The sequence below is a fragment of the Hemicordylus capensis genome, chromosome 1 (genome assembly GCF_027244095.1).
Source record: "Hemicordylus capensis ecotype Gifberg chromosome 1, rHemCap1.1.pri, whole genome shotgun sequence".
In the NCBI taxonomy this organism is placed as follows: domain Eukaryota; kingdom Metazoa; phylum Chordata; class Lepidosauria; order Squamata; family Cordylidae; genus Hemicordylus; species Hemicordylus capensis.
Genome location: NC_069657.1, coordinates 451,918,721 through 451,934,825, shown reverse-complemented (window position 1 = coordinate 451,934,825; position 16,105 = coordinate 451,918,721). Strand labels below are relative to the sequence as shown.

The 16,105-nt window shown below is 49.1% G+C and overlaps 1 protein-coding gene across 5 annotated transcripts in view; it reads left to right on the top strand.

Annotated features, from left to right (window-relative positions):
* The window catches only part of MTMR9 (myotubularin related protein 9), a 40,468-nt gene extending 26,149 nt beyond the window's left edge, over positions 1–14,319 (top strand). For all 5 annotated transcript variants that reach the window (XM_053248769.1, XM_053248780.1, XM_053248747.1 and 2 more), the window contains one exon: positions 6,036–14,319. In XM_053248769.1, coding sequence (XP_053104744.1) covers positions 6,036–6,214 — 179 coding nt within the window. In that variant the 3' untranslated portion in view covers positions 6,215–14,319. The remainder of the gene's footprint in view (positions 1–6,035) is intronic.
* Positions 14,320–16,105: the final 1,786 nt, after the last annotated feature.

The following is a 16,105-nucleotide window of genomic DNA, read 5'->3' as shown; positions in this document are numbered from 1 at the left end:
GGAGCACTCGGCTGCTGATATTGGCCTTTTTCTACTTTACTTTTTCTACTTCTAATAGAAAGGCGGTGGCTATAGCCAAATAGTTCTATTCCTTCCAGCAGTGGGGAGCGGGGGGGATTTTTTAATACACCCCCTACTGATGCACCAGTGGTCCAAATGATTTCTGGCTCAGTCCTTTCCCTCAAAGACTCTGCAGACGGGTGCGTGGAAGGGGCTATGTAAAGGTCACATGACTCTGCCTCCTTAGCAGTGAGAGCCTCAGCAGCCGCCTCCATGGAGCCAGAGCATGTCATCTGGCTGGACGATCTAATCCAGGACCCTGTCTCAGACCCGGCACGATTGAGGCAAACCCTGTTAAAATTAAACCAGGCACAGGCCTTTGTCTGTGACTCCAGCCTCGACACCATGAGATTTGCATCAAGGGCAGGAGCTGCTTCAGTACTGGGCTTCCGGAACCTGTGGTTGAAATACTGGCGGGTCGATGCTCCTTCTAAGACCAATCTGGCTACAGTACCTTTTGATGGTGGGGGGAGCTCTTTGGGGATGCAGCCTTAAAGGACATCCGAGTGGAATCAAAAGATAAGAAGGTGATGCCCTCCTCATCATGTAGTAGACAGGTCTGTCCATAGGGCAGGCATTTCCCCCCAATCCATTCACCCTTTTCGGTCCTCCTTCGCTGGCAGAGGGCGAGGTTTTAGCTCTCAATGTCCCTTCTGGGGCAGATCCAGACCCTCCAGATAGGGGTTTTGGAACAGGGCAATCTTTGCCGCCCAGGGCAAGTAGGCCAAACAGCAATCTTGACTTGGGCAGGTCGCCCCTGGGTGGTTGCCTCTCCTTTCACTTACATGCATGGGAGGGCACCACCTCTAACTGCTGGATACTCAACGTCATAAAGGGGGGCTAATGCATAGAACTGACAGAAAACCCACCTCATAGTTTTCTACCCACCCCAACCTCCCCCCCCCCAAACACAAGGTAGAGGTGTGCATGGAACCGCAGCGCTGCGGTCTGGCACTGGGGTGGGGGTTTCTTTAAGGGCGGGGGGAGGGTGTACTTATCCCTCCCGCTGCTTTCCCCCCTCCGGTGCATGTATTGTAGTCAGCAATTGGGGCGGCAGGATACCTCCTTGCCGCCCCTTCTCCCACTCAGCTGAGCCTTTTGCAGCCAAGCGGGGGAAGGGGCAGCAGGGAGGTATCCTGCCACCCCAATTGCTGACTACAATATGTGCACCGGAGGGGGGAAAGCAGCGGGAGGGGTAAGTACACCCTCCCCCCGCCCTTAAAGAAACCCCCACCCCAGTCTGCCCGAACCACCCATGTCCAGACCAGTCCGGAGGCCTGTAGAATGGCCTCTGGACTGGTCCGTACACATCACTAACACAAGGGTCTCCAGGAGGCAATCCAGCACCTCCTTTCAATTGGGACAATAGAACTGGTGCCAGAGGACTAACGGAGTGGGCATCTATTCCATCATCTTCATCGTGCCCCCAAACGACAGCTCCATAAGGGCGATTCTAGATTGAAAATACCTCAACCACTCTGTAAAAAAAAGAGGAAATTCCACATGGAATCACTCAGGTTGATTGTGGAAGCCCTGCACCATCTGGACTTCCTATCCTCCATAGATCTGAAAGAGGCTTATTTTCATGTACCTATACACCACAACACTCACCCTTGACAGTCTGCTACTCTTCCTCTATGTCAAAAATTCTATGAATGCTCTGGTCCCAGACATTTGCAGGGCGGGCTACCTGGAGGGCTCCCTCAACCTTTACCAGGCACTACAAATTGGATACCTTCACCTCTGCTCAAGCAGCATTCAGAAGGCGGGTACTCCAACAAGTCAGTCCTTCGGTGTAGGTGAGGGTGCTCCCCGCGTCCAGTTGGGCTGAGGGCTGTGGTATGTCCCCACTCAAGGAGACACCCTTGGTTTGCAGCAGCAGAGAATGGAGCATTGATTCACTTACCATGAAGGTGGCTTCTTGCTGCTGCATCCAAGGGCGTCTCGACCCGCCCTTTGTAGCACCCGTGCCTACTCTGCCTGGGACCCTTCGGTAGTATCTCTAAATTATCTGCCTAGAAAACTAAGATTCTCCTAGGGTCCACCATTTTAATGGACACTGTCAGACTTTACTAATTATTATTATTCTTTTTCTCTGAAATACTGTTAGTTTCCAGTCTTTTGGAATTGTGGTGGGTGGGTGGATGTTTGCTCCCAGTTCAGTGTTTTTTTCTGGTTATTTTCGCTAAGTGTTTTTTTCTTCCTCAAAGTACTCTTGGCTTTCTTGGCCTAAAAGAACTGGGTGGGGCCATGCTTCTCCACCTCTTAAAGACTCTTAACTAATTTATGTAGTCCTGCCTTAGAGATCCATGTGGAGAATCATAATCCACTCAAGGAGACACACGTGGATTCAGTAGCAAGAAGAAGCCTTCACAGTAAGTGAACCGATGCTCCCTCCTGGCACTGTTCTGGGATGCCCACGTGGTGGCAGTGATGAGTGGTGCATTTTGCTAGTTTACTGCTGGTAGTCGACGTCTTGCAAATGTGTACATGCCCCTTTTCAACCAAGTGTTCAAAGTGGCCTACTCAGGGAGCTAAATTATACATTGATAAGATGGTTCCCTGTGCTGAAAGGAAATATAAAAAGGATGCCAGCAACCCCCCCTGCAGGGATGCTGTTCTAGGGCTGAATAGGGACAGTAGAATTGCCACTTGCAAAGAGAAGAATAGAAAATAATTGCCACTCGGAGTAGTGGTCCTTACTCACTTAGTAAAGGGGTTCTGGCTGGTGTGCCTTTTCCTGGAGAAGGAGGACCTGGCTATTGTCATTCTTGCCTTCAAAATATTCAGGTTGGACCTCCTGAACGTGCTCTGCATGGGGCTTCCCTTTTGAAAAGTGCTCAAACTTCAGCTGGTGAAAGTGGAAGCCTCCCTCCATCCCTGCAACTCTTTCCTTTGCCATAAGCTCATTAGGTTGCCTTTAGGCCTAATGGTCTCTTAGCCTCAGACCTCCATCTGCACCATGAACATAACACTGCTTAAGAACATGAGAGCAGCCCTGCTGGATCAGGCCCAAGGAAGCCATCTAGTCCAACATCCAGTTTCGCACAGTGGCCCACCAGATGCTGCTAGAAGCCACAGGCAGGAGTTGAGGGCATGCCCTCTCTCCTGCTGTTACTCCCCTGCAACTGGTAGGGGTTACACCCTTGCTTGTGACCTGAAATGCTCATAAAATGATCATAAAATGCTTGTGACCTTGTGAGGTTGATGGAAAGACCACAGGCAAATATATATGAAGTACTAAATGCTAGCTGCTGTACCTATCCCTGTTGCTGACATCATCCTGTGGGAATGCTGGGAAGAGCATCTACCTGCTTGCATGCAGAAGGTTCCAAGTCCCCTCCCTGGGAGCATCTCCAAGATAGGGCTGAGAGGAGAGACTCCTGCCTGCAATCTTGGAGAAGCCGCTGCCGGTCTGTGTAGACAATCCTGAGCTAGATGGACCAAGGGTCTGACTCAGTAGAAGGCAGCTTCCTGTGTTACGCTAGCCCCAGCATGGCACTCTCTGCCTTATTGAGGAGCCTCCAAGCTGCCTCCCGTGTAGGCAAAGACAGCTGGAAGCATTTGAAGAGCTTGTGGCTCATCTTCCTTGTGACTTCCCCCTCCCAGCTGCTGAGGCAGATTGAGAGGTAATGATAGCAGGGAAAAGAGTGCCATGGCATGGCTTGGGTCTCTCTTCCCTGGAGCGGCAAGGCAAGGGCAGCAAGCAGTGTTCCCTCTCACAGGGATTCCCAGGTCTGGTTGACTACAACTCCCAGAATCCCCAGGCAACGGCTATTGCAGCTGGGGATGCTGGGAACTGTGGTCAACAGCATCTGGGAATCCCTGTTAGGGGCAACACTGGTTGCAAGCCCCTCCTGTTCCCTTTGCCTATAGGAAGGGAGGCTTCCGTCAGTTGTCAAGGTCCCAATCGGCACAGCCAGTTTCCCCACACTAAGTTGCTCGTGCAGCTCTGCGCTCTCTTCCTGCCTGAATGGACAGTGTGCATCTTGTTGTCCACACAGCGGCTGTGTGGAATTGGATATGCTGGCCATATCCAGTGGCAGAAAGACCTGACAATGGTGCTGGCGCCAGGCTTGTGGGGGGCCCTTTGCCGAGTGCCTTGGTGGGCCCCGGACAGCCATGAGGGCAAATGGTGCCTCTCTCTTAGTGTGTGATCCACTGTGGCATCCCGTGATTGCATTATATGTGTTACAGTGGTCGCCCGCACAGCGGACGAAAAGCATGCCAGGCTGCCCTTCGGGTAACCTTCCACGAGGCTTCGGGGGAGACTTAACTTGGTGGTAGTGGCAGCAGCTTAGGGTAGTTCTTAGCAGCTGCATGGGTGGCCGCAGTTGTTTCACTTCAGGGGATTGCCACGGGCCCTCTGATAGGCCTGGGTGCTTGGCCACTAGTGCCTGAGTTGGTCTCCCCTAACGCCAGTCCTATAGTGCGGGATTTCCTTGGCAGTAAGTCGGCGTCAAACTGGATTGTAAACCGCTTTCTGGGATACAGGAAACTGCAGGATGCACATAGCAATAGCAGTAGCAATAGCACTTACATTTATATACCGCTCTATAGCTGGAAGCTCTCTAAGCGGTTTACAATGATTTAGCATATTGCCCCCAACATTCTGGGTACTCATTTTACCGACCTCGGAAGGATGGAAGGCTGAGTCAACCTTGAGCCCCTGGTCAGGATCGAACTTGTAACCTTCTGGTTACAGGGCGGCAGTTTTACCACTGCGCCACCAGGGGCTCTTGGAGCCTACACTACTGCCTACCCTTTTGCAGTCTTAAAGAAATCTGCATCCCACTTTTGGACTCTAGAAAGCGCTTAAGGCAGATTACTATAAAATTCATTTAAAATGATTTTTTAAAACCTGGTTTAAAAAAAATACTAAAGCAGCAAAACAATAAATTACTTGTAAGAAGACAGCAGCTGAGATCAGATAGAATGCAAAAAAGATAAAGAGATCCTAAATACTATTAAAAGCCCAACAGAACAGGGTGGACTTCACCCAGCATCTAAAAGGCGTGAACCATGGCTCAAACTACCCTTAGGGGGGAGGGTTCAGCAGTTTGTGTTCCCCAGTTGTGCCCCCCTCTAAACTCTGGGCACCCAGAGAAGGGTGTCCAAGTTAATAAGAAAAATACACTTTATGTGTTAGCCACCCCATGACAAATTGTTCTCTGGGTGACTCACAACACAACATTAAAAAATACATCCAATAAAAACACATCAAACATGACAGACAAATCACAAGACAAAAAATACAAAATACAATGTGAAACATTTTTAAACCTTTTTTTAAAAATTTAATTTTAAAAAGCCTGAGTGAACAGAGAAGTCTTCACCTGGTGTATAAAAGAAAAAAGTGATGGCACCAGGCAAGCCTCCCCAGAGAGGCTCAACCATAAATGGAGTGCCACCACCGAAAAGGCCCTCTCCCTAGTAGCCACCCGCCTCGCTTCATTTGGCAGGGGCACTTGGAGCAGGGCCTCGGAAGAAGATCTTAAGGGCCGAGTTGGAACATATGGGGCAAAGCGCCTTCTAGGATGACTTGGTCCCAAGCCATTTAGGGCTTTAAAGGTTAAAACCCGCACTTAGAAGAAATGGACTGGGAGCCAGTGCAACTGACGATCACCTCTGCCAGGGGCTCTCAAAACTGGGTTTCCAAATGTGTTGGACCAGAACCCACGTCATCTCCAGCCACAGTGGCTGGAGGGAATGAGGGGAGTTATAGTGCAACAACATCTGGGAACCCAGTTTGGAGATCCCGCAGGGTTCCTCAACCTTGGGCCCCCAGATGTTGTTGGACTACATCTCCCAGAATCCCCAGACATGGCCTTTGTGGCTGGGGATTCTGGGATTTGTAGTCCAACAACATCTGGGGGCCCAAGGTTGAGGAACCTTACCCTAATGTATGCCACTGTGATGGTTCGTCTTCATCTACTTCTTTTTCCAAGTCTCGCATTTCTTTTCTGTTGCACCAGGGGTTTTCCTCCGCTGGAACCGGTCTTCCAAATTCTTGGATGAGTCGTACGAAGAAATGATCAAAATCATCAAGTACAACAAGGAGCTCCAAGTGAAAGTCAACTTGCTGAGGCGGCAGCTGGCCGAGCTGGAGACAGACGACAGCACACAGGACGACGGGATGCCGGAGAGCCCCTGATGCCGGGCAGGACATGCGGGCCAGGTTGTCCCTCCTTTCTCGGGCGCGTTGCCCCCACACTACGCACTAGACACAAGACTTGCATGCGCTCCAGCTCCTTTTGTGGTGCAACCGGGTTGAACCTTCTTGCTTCTCAGTTCCTCACTTGGCACTAGAGTCATCCCCTCGTTTAAGGGTGGCCTTTTTTTTGGTTTTGTTTACAGCAGCAAACTCTTAATTTAACTCAGCCTACTGTCCTCTCCCGGTCATTCCTGACACCCTTAATAAATTATGTACAGTTTGAGTGTCAGCTCTGACTCTTAGCTGCTGCTGCACCTCACCTGCGTGATTTACGATAGGGGTGCCATAACTTTGACTTGAGAGAGAGAGACAGAGAATTTCATACTGGACTTGAGAAAATATTTTCAGTAGTTGGGTGGCTTTTAAAAAGTGGTCAGATGGCGGGGAGAATATACTGGTTTCTTCTTGCAGTATACCTTTTATTCCTGGGTTAGATGATGTGCATTGACTTGGTTTAGAGCTTGAGAAACCAGAACATCAGCTTCCTGTGATCCTGCCTGGCAATTGCCAGGGCACTCCCACACTTAAAGTGGCAGCAGTGCATATGGCATTATGGTCTCTGTTTTGAGCCCATTTAGATATGCAGGCTGGCACACCTGGTACAGCCCTCCAAGGTCGTACCACTTCACATTCCACATGGAGATTTGCATATTTGAGCGCTACTCGTCGTGCTGCCTATAGGTTGAAACTTGCCTAATATGTTAGCTTTCCATAGGCAAGGCGTTTTCCCGTTCTAGAGGAATCATGCAAATGTGATCTCTTCTGAAACCAGAAGTAGTACTGTCTTAGAAGGGCTGTACCATATGCTTCGCCGCACCGCCTGCACATTTGAACTGGCTCTGCACTCAGCAGGGAGCAGAGCAAGCAATGTGATCTTCACCAAAACATCTGAATCTCCTCGTGCCCTGAGAAGGGCATTTATTGTGCATTAAGCAGAAAGCCAATGGGGGTTAACCCACACAAGCAACTGCCTCTCACCCAGTGCCAGCACCATGACGTCCAAGTCGATTTGCCCTTTAGGCCATTGCCATTGAGACCACAAAGTTGTGCTGCTGCCAGTACAGAGGAGAAACTCTCGAGTGGAATAAAGGATTCTGGTTGGACTTCCCAACTTGTGGCTTGCCAGGCCTGATACAGCTCAAGAGTTGTCCAGGGTTGCCCACTAGTTCAGGGGTCCCCAGGTGTCGCTGGACTACAACTCCCATCATCCGCGGTGGCGGTGGATGATTAGGGTTGTGGTCTGGCAACATCTGGGGATCCCTGCACTAAAGGCTCAACCCATTCTGTGTATTTTGCTGGCCTGGTCAACAGAAAAAGCAGGCTGTCCAACACCTTCCAGGCCAGCACTCCCAGCTGGCGGTCTTGCACCCGTCTTCAGTCAACCCTTACGCAGATCTAACCTGAGACTGGCCTCTCCCTGCTGGCTCTGCAGAGCTCACACCTGCTTGCAAACACTGCCAAGGCATCTGCAAAGGGGTGATCATTTCCTCCACATCCCACCCTGTTAAAAGGAGGAGTCCTTTCTAGCTAGCAGAGGTATCGGTTTCGCTTGACTCCAGAACTGTCCTAGTCGAAGCCAGTTCTTGCTCGGCTCGGAAGACCTGCCTGTACTATCCTTCCCCATGCCGAGCCGGTTTTACCTGGGGGCTAAATGAACTCCGAGCACAGCTGATGTCTTTGGAAACCGATGGTTAACACTGGACCTGTCATCTTGTCGAACCTCGTGGTGAACCAGAGGCCTTGGAGAAGAATGTGAGGGGAAGCGGCTGTGTGGTTCTGTTGTTTAATATCTGCTCCTCTGACCTGACATCCTTTACGCATTTCCCCCCTCATAGCTGTGGTCTCGTGCTTGGTAATGACTCCTTTTTGCCATAGTAGCCAGAGGCACTGGCACAGCGTGAGAGGTCTTGCTTTGTCCCTTTTAAACACCAGGAGCCTCTTCTCATGACCCCGCCTGGGGCAGCCCAGCTGGGCTTAGGCTGGTCGTGAGAAGCAGCTGGATCCTCGTGGATCCCTCTGCTCCCCATCCACCTAACCCTCCTAAGAAACCTGGCTGTTAGCAGAGGTTAAGGGTGCACTTTTTAAATTTATTTTTATATTTTATATCCTGCTCTTCCTCCAAGGAGTTCAGAGCGGTGTACTACATACTTAAGTTTCTCCTCAAAACAACCCTGTGAAGTAGGTTGGGCTGAGAGAGAAGTGACTGGCCCAGAGTCACCCAGCAAGTGTCATGGCTGAATGGGGATTTGAACTCGGGTCTCCCCGGTCCTAGTCCAGCACTCTAACCACTACACCACTCTGGCTCTTTGTAGCTCAGAAGTAGCTGGAGAGCCAAGGTGGCCTCCCCCTGGTTTACACTGACCGGTAACAGCTCTCCAAAGTTTCAGACTGGACTCTTTCCCCAGCTCTTCCTGGAGATGCTGCTAGGAACTGAACCTGGGATCTTCTGCATGCAGAGCTGATGCTCCACTACTGAGCTATGGGCCCGCCTCCCCCCGCTCCTCACTCCCATAGCAGCTCTTTGTGGTCTTAAACATTGTCAAGCTACCCCTCATGGATCAGCCCCTTCTTGCCTCTGCTCTTTCCCTTAAGCCTCGTTCTCTGCTTTTACTTCCTTTGGGTTCCTCTTTCAATCAGTCCTACTCCGCATCCTTCCTTCAGCCTCCATGCCTCTGGCCTCATTCATTTAGCTTCTCTGTGTCCCAGGACCTCTTCCCAGACTTCAGCCTGACTCTGTGGTTTTAACCCCAGCCAAAGTGACAACATCCCTATTCCTCACAGAAACTGGACTGCAAACTGCTGTGTTCACTGAGTAACGGAATACTCCATGCCACCACATTGGCTCATCCAATCAGCTCTGGAAGCTCCCTCCCCACAAATCAAATGCAATATAGGTGATTTGGTTTCAACAGGAGGGCACTCGACACGCCAGTATTTGATTGCAAGCTTAGTATATGTTTTACCAGGCTAAAGTACGGGTTCCACTTTCCCTATTGCAGCTGATGAGATTATTCCTGGATAGGTGTAACTGCGTCTTGTTCAGAACTTGGGACCTTGGTTTGAGAGCTCCTGTCGTTAGGAATCCCAGTTGGGTTCTAACACCTTCTCCAGGCTGCACAGACTCCAGCTTCTTTCCACTCTGCCTCTTCTGCCTAGTTAACACTTTGTTTTCTGCCCTCACTGTGCTCGGCGCTGTCTAGATTGTGCATAAGACATTGCTTCCTCGAGCCAGAGGGTGAGAGATGATTGGCAGGGACAGGGAGGGTGTCGAGGCGCAGGCAAGTTGGGGCTGAAATACTTCGGGAAAAGAAACAGGTTGAGGAGAGATTTGGAAAGGGAGGTGGCTTGAGCAGACAGAGGGGAAAGCTGTAGAGGGCAGCATAGCCGAAAGCAGAGAAATGGGAGAAGGGAGCCATGGAACCTTAAGAATGCATGCAGCGGGGGGAGAGCAGTGCAGCAGAGCAGCCCTGCCGGATCAGACACAAGGCCTGTCTAGCCCAGCCAGGTCCTGCTTCTCACAGTGGCCAACTAGGTGCTACTGGGGAGCCCTCCCCGCTGTTGGTCCTAATAGCTGTTATTCAGTGGCACAGCGGAGCAGTAACTTGCCTAGGGAGCAAGAGGTTGCCGGTTCCAATCCCCACTGGTATGTTTCCCAGACGATGGGAAACACCTATATCAGGCAGCAGTGTCCGTCCAAATAAAATGAAGATGGGGATCAAGGGCAGTTATAATAATCATCAGGAAACAGCATATCTTTCCTAAATGCCTGCCCAGAGGCAGTAATGGGCTGGATGAGGGATAACAAACTGAAGTTGAATCCAAATAAGATGGACATAGGAAGGTTCTGAAAGGCATCATCTCATACTGTGCCGGAGATGACAATGGTAAACCCCTCCTGTATTCTACCAAAGACAACTACAGGGCTCTGTGGTCACCAGGAGTCGACACCGACTCAATAGCACACTTTACCTTTACCCCAATGAAGCAAGCAACAAAAGGCCTATCTAGCCCAGCCAGGTCATGCTTCTCACAGTAGCCAACCGGGTGCTGCTGGGGAACTCTCTGTGCTATTGGTTCCTAATAGCTGCTATTCAGGGGTATCCTCCTCTGAAGATGGGGAGAGGAGCCATTGTGGCTGGTAATGATGGGGAGGGGAGTCCAACAATGTCTGGGAACCCAAGTTTGGGAACCCCTGTATTCTCCGTTGCCAGGCCTTGTCCTCAAGCCTTCTGGGAGTCAGGGACATCCTGCACTTGCTGTGTTCAGGAGTTCCTAATCCTGCAGCTCAATTTCATCTTTATGATTCTGTCATCCTGGGCAAAGGAGGCTGGAGGTTGCTGCAAACCGCACAGATTTCATCTGGGCTTGGCTGCTAGCCATTCTCTCTTTGTGCTTGCTAGCTAGCTATCAACCCCCGCCCCTTCCCAAAGCACTGGAAGGAACATAGAGATTTCCTTCATATCTGCTGAGAAGGTCGGGAAGAGCAGGAGAGGTTCCTGCTGTTCCTTTCTGCGCTATCCAGATTGCCTGAAAGCAGAGGGAGAGCTGATGGTCGGGAATGAATGCAGCTCAGCAACTTTGTCAGGAAGCCGGTGGACTCCCCCTGGCGAGCTGTCAAGTAGATTTGTGGACACCTGGTCATGCCTCCCTACTGATATCATCTTCCAAAATAAGAGGGATGGAGCTTGTTGGGCACCCGGACATCAGTAAAGTTGGCATTGATAAGGTGGTAGGATTTGGTCTGAAGCTTTTGACTTCTTCTCTTGGTCTCCAGGGGAAGGAGTAAAATCTCAGGGGGCAGAACCAAGGAGGGGCAGGCTTCTTCCTCTTCTTGACTTAAGAGCATGTGCTATTCGCTTTGCCCCGTCCACATCAGGTTCCGTCACAGGACACAGCATGAATTTGCTGCAGCAGACCCTGTCTCTTACCCAAGAGGCACTGGAGCCTCTGCACAGCCTTCTGACCCAGCTTCTGAAGACCTGAGAAAAAGCTCTCATTCTAAGGCCAGTTAATGTAGGAGCCCCCAAACTTGGGTCTCCCGATGTTGTTGGACTACAAACTCCCATCATCCTCAGCCAGAGGTCACTGTGGCAGAGGATGAAGGGAGTTGTAGTCCTACAAATAATCTGGGGGACCAAGGTTGAAAACTCCTGCATATCAGAGGGGTACAGGACAAAGTGAATCCTTCCAGCCAAATTCACCTTACTTCCAAAAGGGTCTCCTTTGCCATCTTAAGTTCTGTTCATAATCTTCAAAGGCTTGCTGTTATCATTCATGTTCTTGATTGCACTGTTGGAAAACAGCTAATCTCATGGTGCTTTTTTAAAAAAATTAACTTTATTTTGTTTTTAAGGGCATTTGGTTCAAAGGGAGTTGTTTTACAGTATTTATTGTTCAAGTGATTTGTTTAGAAACTATTAGAAATGAGATCACCTACTATAAGATCAGTCGTGTTAATTTCAGTTCTGAGAGGGGCCCCTTCATGCGAGCCTCGTTAAAGCCAAGAAGGACCTTGTGGCTTGATAATAGTCTGGGAGTTGAGGCACCTTTCGTGTATACTTCTACAGCACAAAAGAACTCTGGGAACCGTAGTCCTGGGAGGGTGCTGGGAGATTTTTGTGATGGATCCCTAGAGCAGGGATTCTCAACATTGGGTTCCCAGTTGTTATTGGACTTCAATTTCTATAATCCCCAACCAAAGGCCCCTGGGGCTAGGGATTATGGAAGTTGAAGTCCAATAACATCTGGGGACCCAACGTTGAGAATTCTTTCCCTAGAGCATTCCCTGAACTTCAGTTCCTAAACTTCTTTGGTTGGGAACTATGATAGTTAAATCTGACTTCAACTCTAGAGAAGTCTTCCTAGCAGGGTTAGCTCTCCTCGCTTGCTGCTGGTGAATTTCCGTTTGAGTCCACCTCCACAAATGGTTTGAAGTTATTGCCTCAGCCTAACATTTGAGAAGGCTTTGCTGACTTGATTTTCAAAATTAATGTAAGCTTACTAGTTCTCATGTTGGATCAGCTAATATCCTTCTAGCATGTGGTTCACTGAGTGTTTTATTACAGTAAAAGTCTGTGGGTAGTTGCTTTAGTAACGTCTCTAAAGGCCATAATGTGACCTTCCTGGATAAGAATTTCCTCTCTTGCTCTTAATAGAAATAACTGAGCTTTAATTTTGGCCCATGCTGAGTGTATTGATTGTATATATCCCAGCTCACGTGGCTAATGCAAGAAGCCAGCAAAGAGTAGATCACATCTTGAGATGCTATGGAATGTATGTGAAGTCCTTTTACTGCTTGTCGATATTATGCACCCAATGCATTTCAGTGAAAAGGCCTTCCTCCTGGCAACTATATGCTTGAACCTTTCAAGAGATCTCTGATAAAAGTTACTGTTTGGTGCTGATAAGCAGAAACTTCTATCAGAGATCTCTTGTAAAGTTCAAGCATATAATTGACCTTGAGGGAAAGCCTTCTAGCTGAAATGCATTAGGTACACAATATCTGCAAGCAGAAAAAGGAATTTACATACATTCCATAGCATCTTGAGATGAGGTCTCCTCCTTGCTGATATCTTAGTGGATGCTTCCTGGGTTTTTTGTTTTGAATTTTTAACATAAGAGGCTATCTAGGGCTTGGAAGGTTGAGGGCCCACCAAGCTAACTGTACCACCAATTCCACTTTGCACTGGGAAGGTCGGGATCATGGGAGAGGAGCCAGGACCTTGTGCTGGGCTTCTGGAACAAGCACCAAGGCTGTCTAGATCAGGGTTTCTTAGCCATGTGCTCCCAGATGTTGTTGGACTACAACTCCCAGAATTCCCAAATGTGGCCTTTGTGGCTGGGGATTCTGGGAGTTGTAGTCCAACAACATCTGGGGGCCCAAGGTTAAGGAAACCCTGGTCTAGATGGTTGAGGCAAGCACTCTTTTGAGTTCTGCACTTTCCCCCTTCCATCCATTCCTGTTTGGGGAGGCCGACTGACCTGTTTGCCTTGGGGCACCACACTCCTGAAGTTGACCTTTGGTTCTCTATGATTCTGTGAGTTAAGACTTTGCATTTCAAAGTTACGTTAACTCTTTCAGTCCTGCCCACTTGAGAACTGTGGCTGTGATACTGATCTGATACATTTGGAGGCCATTGACTTGGCCCCATTACCTCCAGTCGGTAGCACCCACATCTTAATTTACTTTCTGATGAGTTAGCGGTGCTGGATCTTCTCAAAGAATATAGCAAGCCATGGCTGACCTGCCAAAGGAAGTTCAACTCTGATAGATCGCCTCTTGCTTCTTCATTGAACGTTGAGCATTTTCTGATTGTATCCAAGCTTATTTTTCTGCACGCATCCCACAGTGCCTTGTACTGTGGCCCGGATATGGTGACCCTGCCCCTCAGCAAGAAATAGGACTCTCCCCTAGCCCTTGCCAAAAATAACATGGACTTGTACGCTGGAAACACAAAGGGGTGTTGTGTCTTTTGGGAGAGAACTACATTTTGATTGTATTTGGAATTGAATTTTTTTCCCTTGAATGTGGCAATCTGTCTTTAAGTGCACTATTTGTCTGTACTGTCTACACCTCCGATATTTAACTTGCATATTGGCATCTTAGTGCTTGCAAAAAAGAAAAAGTGCTTTTTCTTATGAAGCAGGAAAGTGTCAGTAAAGCAGTACTCTGTATGCAGCTGAGTAGCAGCATTTGTAATGTACTGTGGCACACTATATCCGTTAATTATTACACGCTGTAAGTGGCACCTGCGTCATGTTCCTAAATCTAGACCCACTGTTGCCAAGTTTGATTTGTAAATGAGCCGACTGGACAGCGTCAGGTGAAATTGTTTGCTACCATGTTGGAGAATGTTTGCTGTTTTCTGTACTGCACCCTGAAATGTTGCTACAGCTTTTGTCGAAGAGGTTGATAAACAGGAGGAGGGAGACGGAAAAATGACTGAAGTTCTGTTTCGAAGACTGCAGTGGAAACATAGCTGTAAACTTTGCTTTAATTTTGCAGGTGTAGCATAAATGATCTCAATTAAAACCTTAAAGACTTCTGTATTTGTTGATGCTTGAATCTCCTCCTTGATGACTGTTCCAACTAATTTACTTCTTTGTCCTTCATAGTTGCTCAAACTGGCATACGGGAAGCCCCCAGCCATACATTACAAATGGTTCCTGAAAAGAGTGTTTGAAGTGGAAATGTTTTAACTTAGAATCTATTTTCCCATCGGAACCCATGCTGTAAATGGCCATTTGCTTAACCAAGGCCCAATGCCCTACTGGTTTTTTTCTCCTGCTGCTGTCAGAGCTGGTGGTGTGTCAGTCACAGACTTACAAACACACAGCAGAGTTGATGGTGGAGAATCAGAAGTCGCTCAGCCTTGCCACCTGCTTCCTTCCTGGCTCTTCCTCACTTTCCCATGCAGCCAGGGAGGCAACTGGGTAGCTCTTGCAATCACCGCACAGCAGCTGAGTCTGGAGGAGGAGTGGAAGCAGCAGCAGTGGTGGAGAGAGCATCTTGGACAGGTGAGTCAGCCGATCCCTCCTCAGCCTTGGATCCAGCAGCAGCAGCTGCTGCCAGGACTGCCAGTCCCTAGGATGATGTGAGCCCGAGCCACCATGGTTGCTGCCACCAACTTCTCCTCTAGCCCACACACCAGCAGCTGTCCAGTGGAGCCTCCCCTCCCACAGCAAGTGTTGTAAAGTTGAATCAAGGCGGTGATGTATCGACGTTAAGTGCTGTTTGTCTTAACCTGGAGTGTCTTAAGTTGATGCTTGCCTTACACGCTTGGCTTAAGCCGGTAGGGCAGTTCACATGATTGGCATGAAGGCTGGAGAAGCCTACCCTAATTTGGGAGCGATTTTCAGTCATGGGTCAGTTTACAAACAAGGTTGGAGATAGGGAGCTAGATTGTGAGCTAAGCCCCAGCTGGGTAGAACGGGCACACCCCTAAGAGTCCGTCTCCAGCTTCAGAACGAGGAAGGGATTAAAACTGGGACTTAACTCACGATCAAGCTCCTGGCCTCTGGCCTTTTTGTTTCTAACTGAAGCATGATTGAAAATCGGGAGCGTGCAGTGCCCCTGAAGTAGGATAGGAGGCTTCTCCTGACCTAGCCAAAAGCTTTTTGGAAGACCAAGTATACTATGTCAACCAGATCACCTTTATTCACCTGCCTGTTGACACTCACAAAGAACTCCAAAAGGTTAGTGAGGCAAGACTTGCCCTTGCAGAAGCCATGCTGCTTCTCCTTCAGCAAGGCCTGTTCTTCTATATGTTTAACAGTTTTGTCCTTAAGTGTGCTTTTCATCAATTTACCCAACACAGAAGTTAAGCTAACCGTCCTGTAATTTCTCGGATCACTCATGGCTCCCTTTTTGAAAACTGGGGTTAACAATGGCTACTTTCCAGTCCTCTAGTACAGAGCCTGACTGTATGGATGTACAAACTGGTTCAGGGGTTTGTGATTTTGGTTTGGGGGTTCAATGGTTCGGTGGTAGAACCAACACACACCCCCAGGTTTGAGGGGTTCACGGACCAAAAACGCTTAATTTTTTTAAAAAATTCTTTTTAACTTTGTACTCCCCTCGGGGAAGTTCCTGGAGGCGGCGCGGGGTGGTGGTGGTGGTCTGCGGAGGCTCCTTCTCCCCCCACCAACCTTCTAAACCACCCCCTCACCCCATTCGGGTGCTTTTCGGCCTTCACTCGGTGGCCCAGTAGCCATGTTTGGGGCTGGGAGTACAAGGTTAAAAAAAATAATTAAAGCATTTATGGTCCACGAAACCCACCCCGCCCGACCGGATGCGGGGGGTCAAGGGGGTGCCGGACCATACAGGCCTGG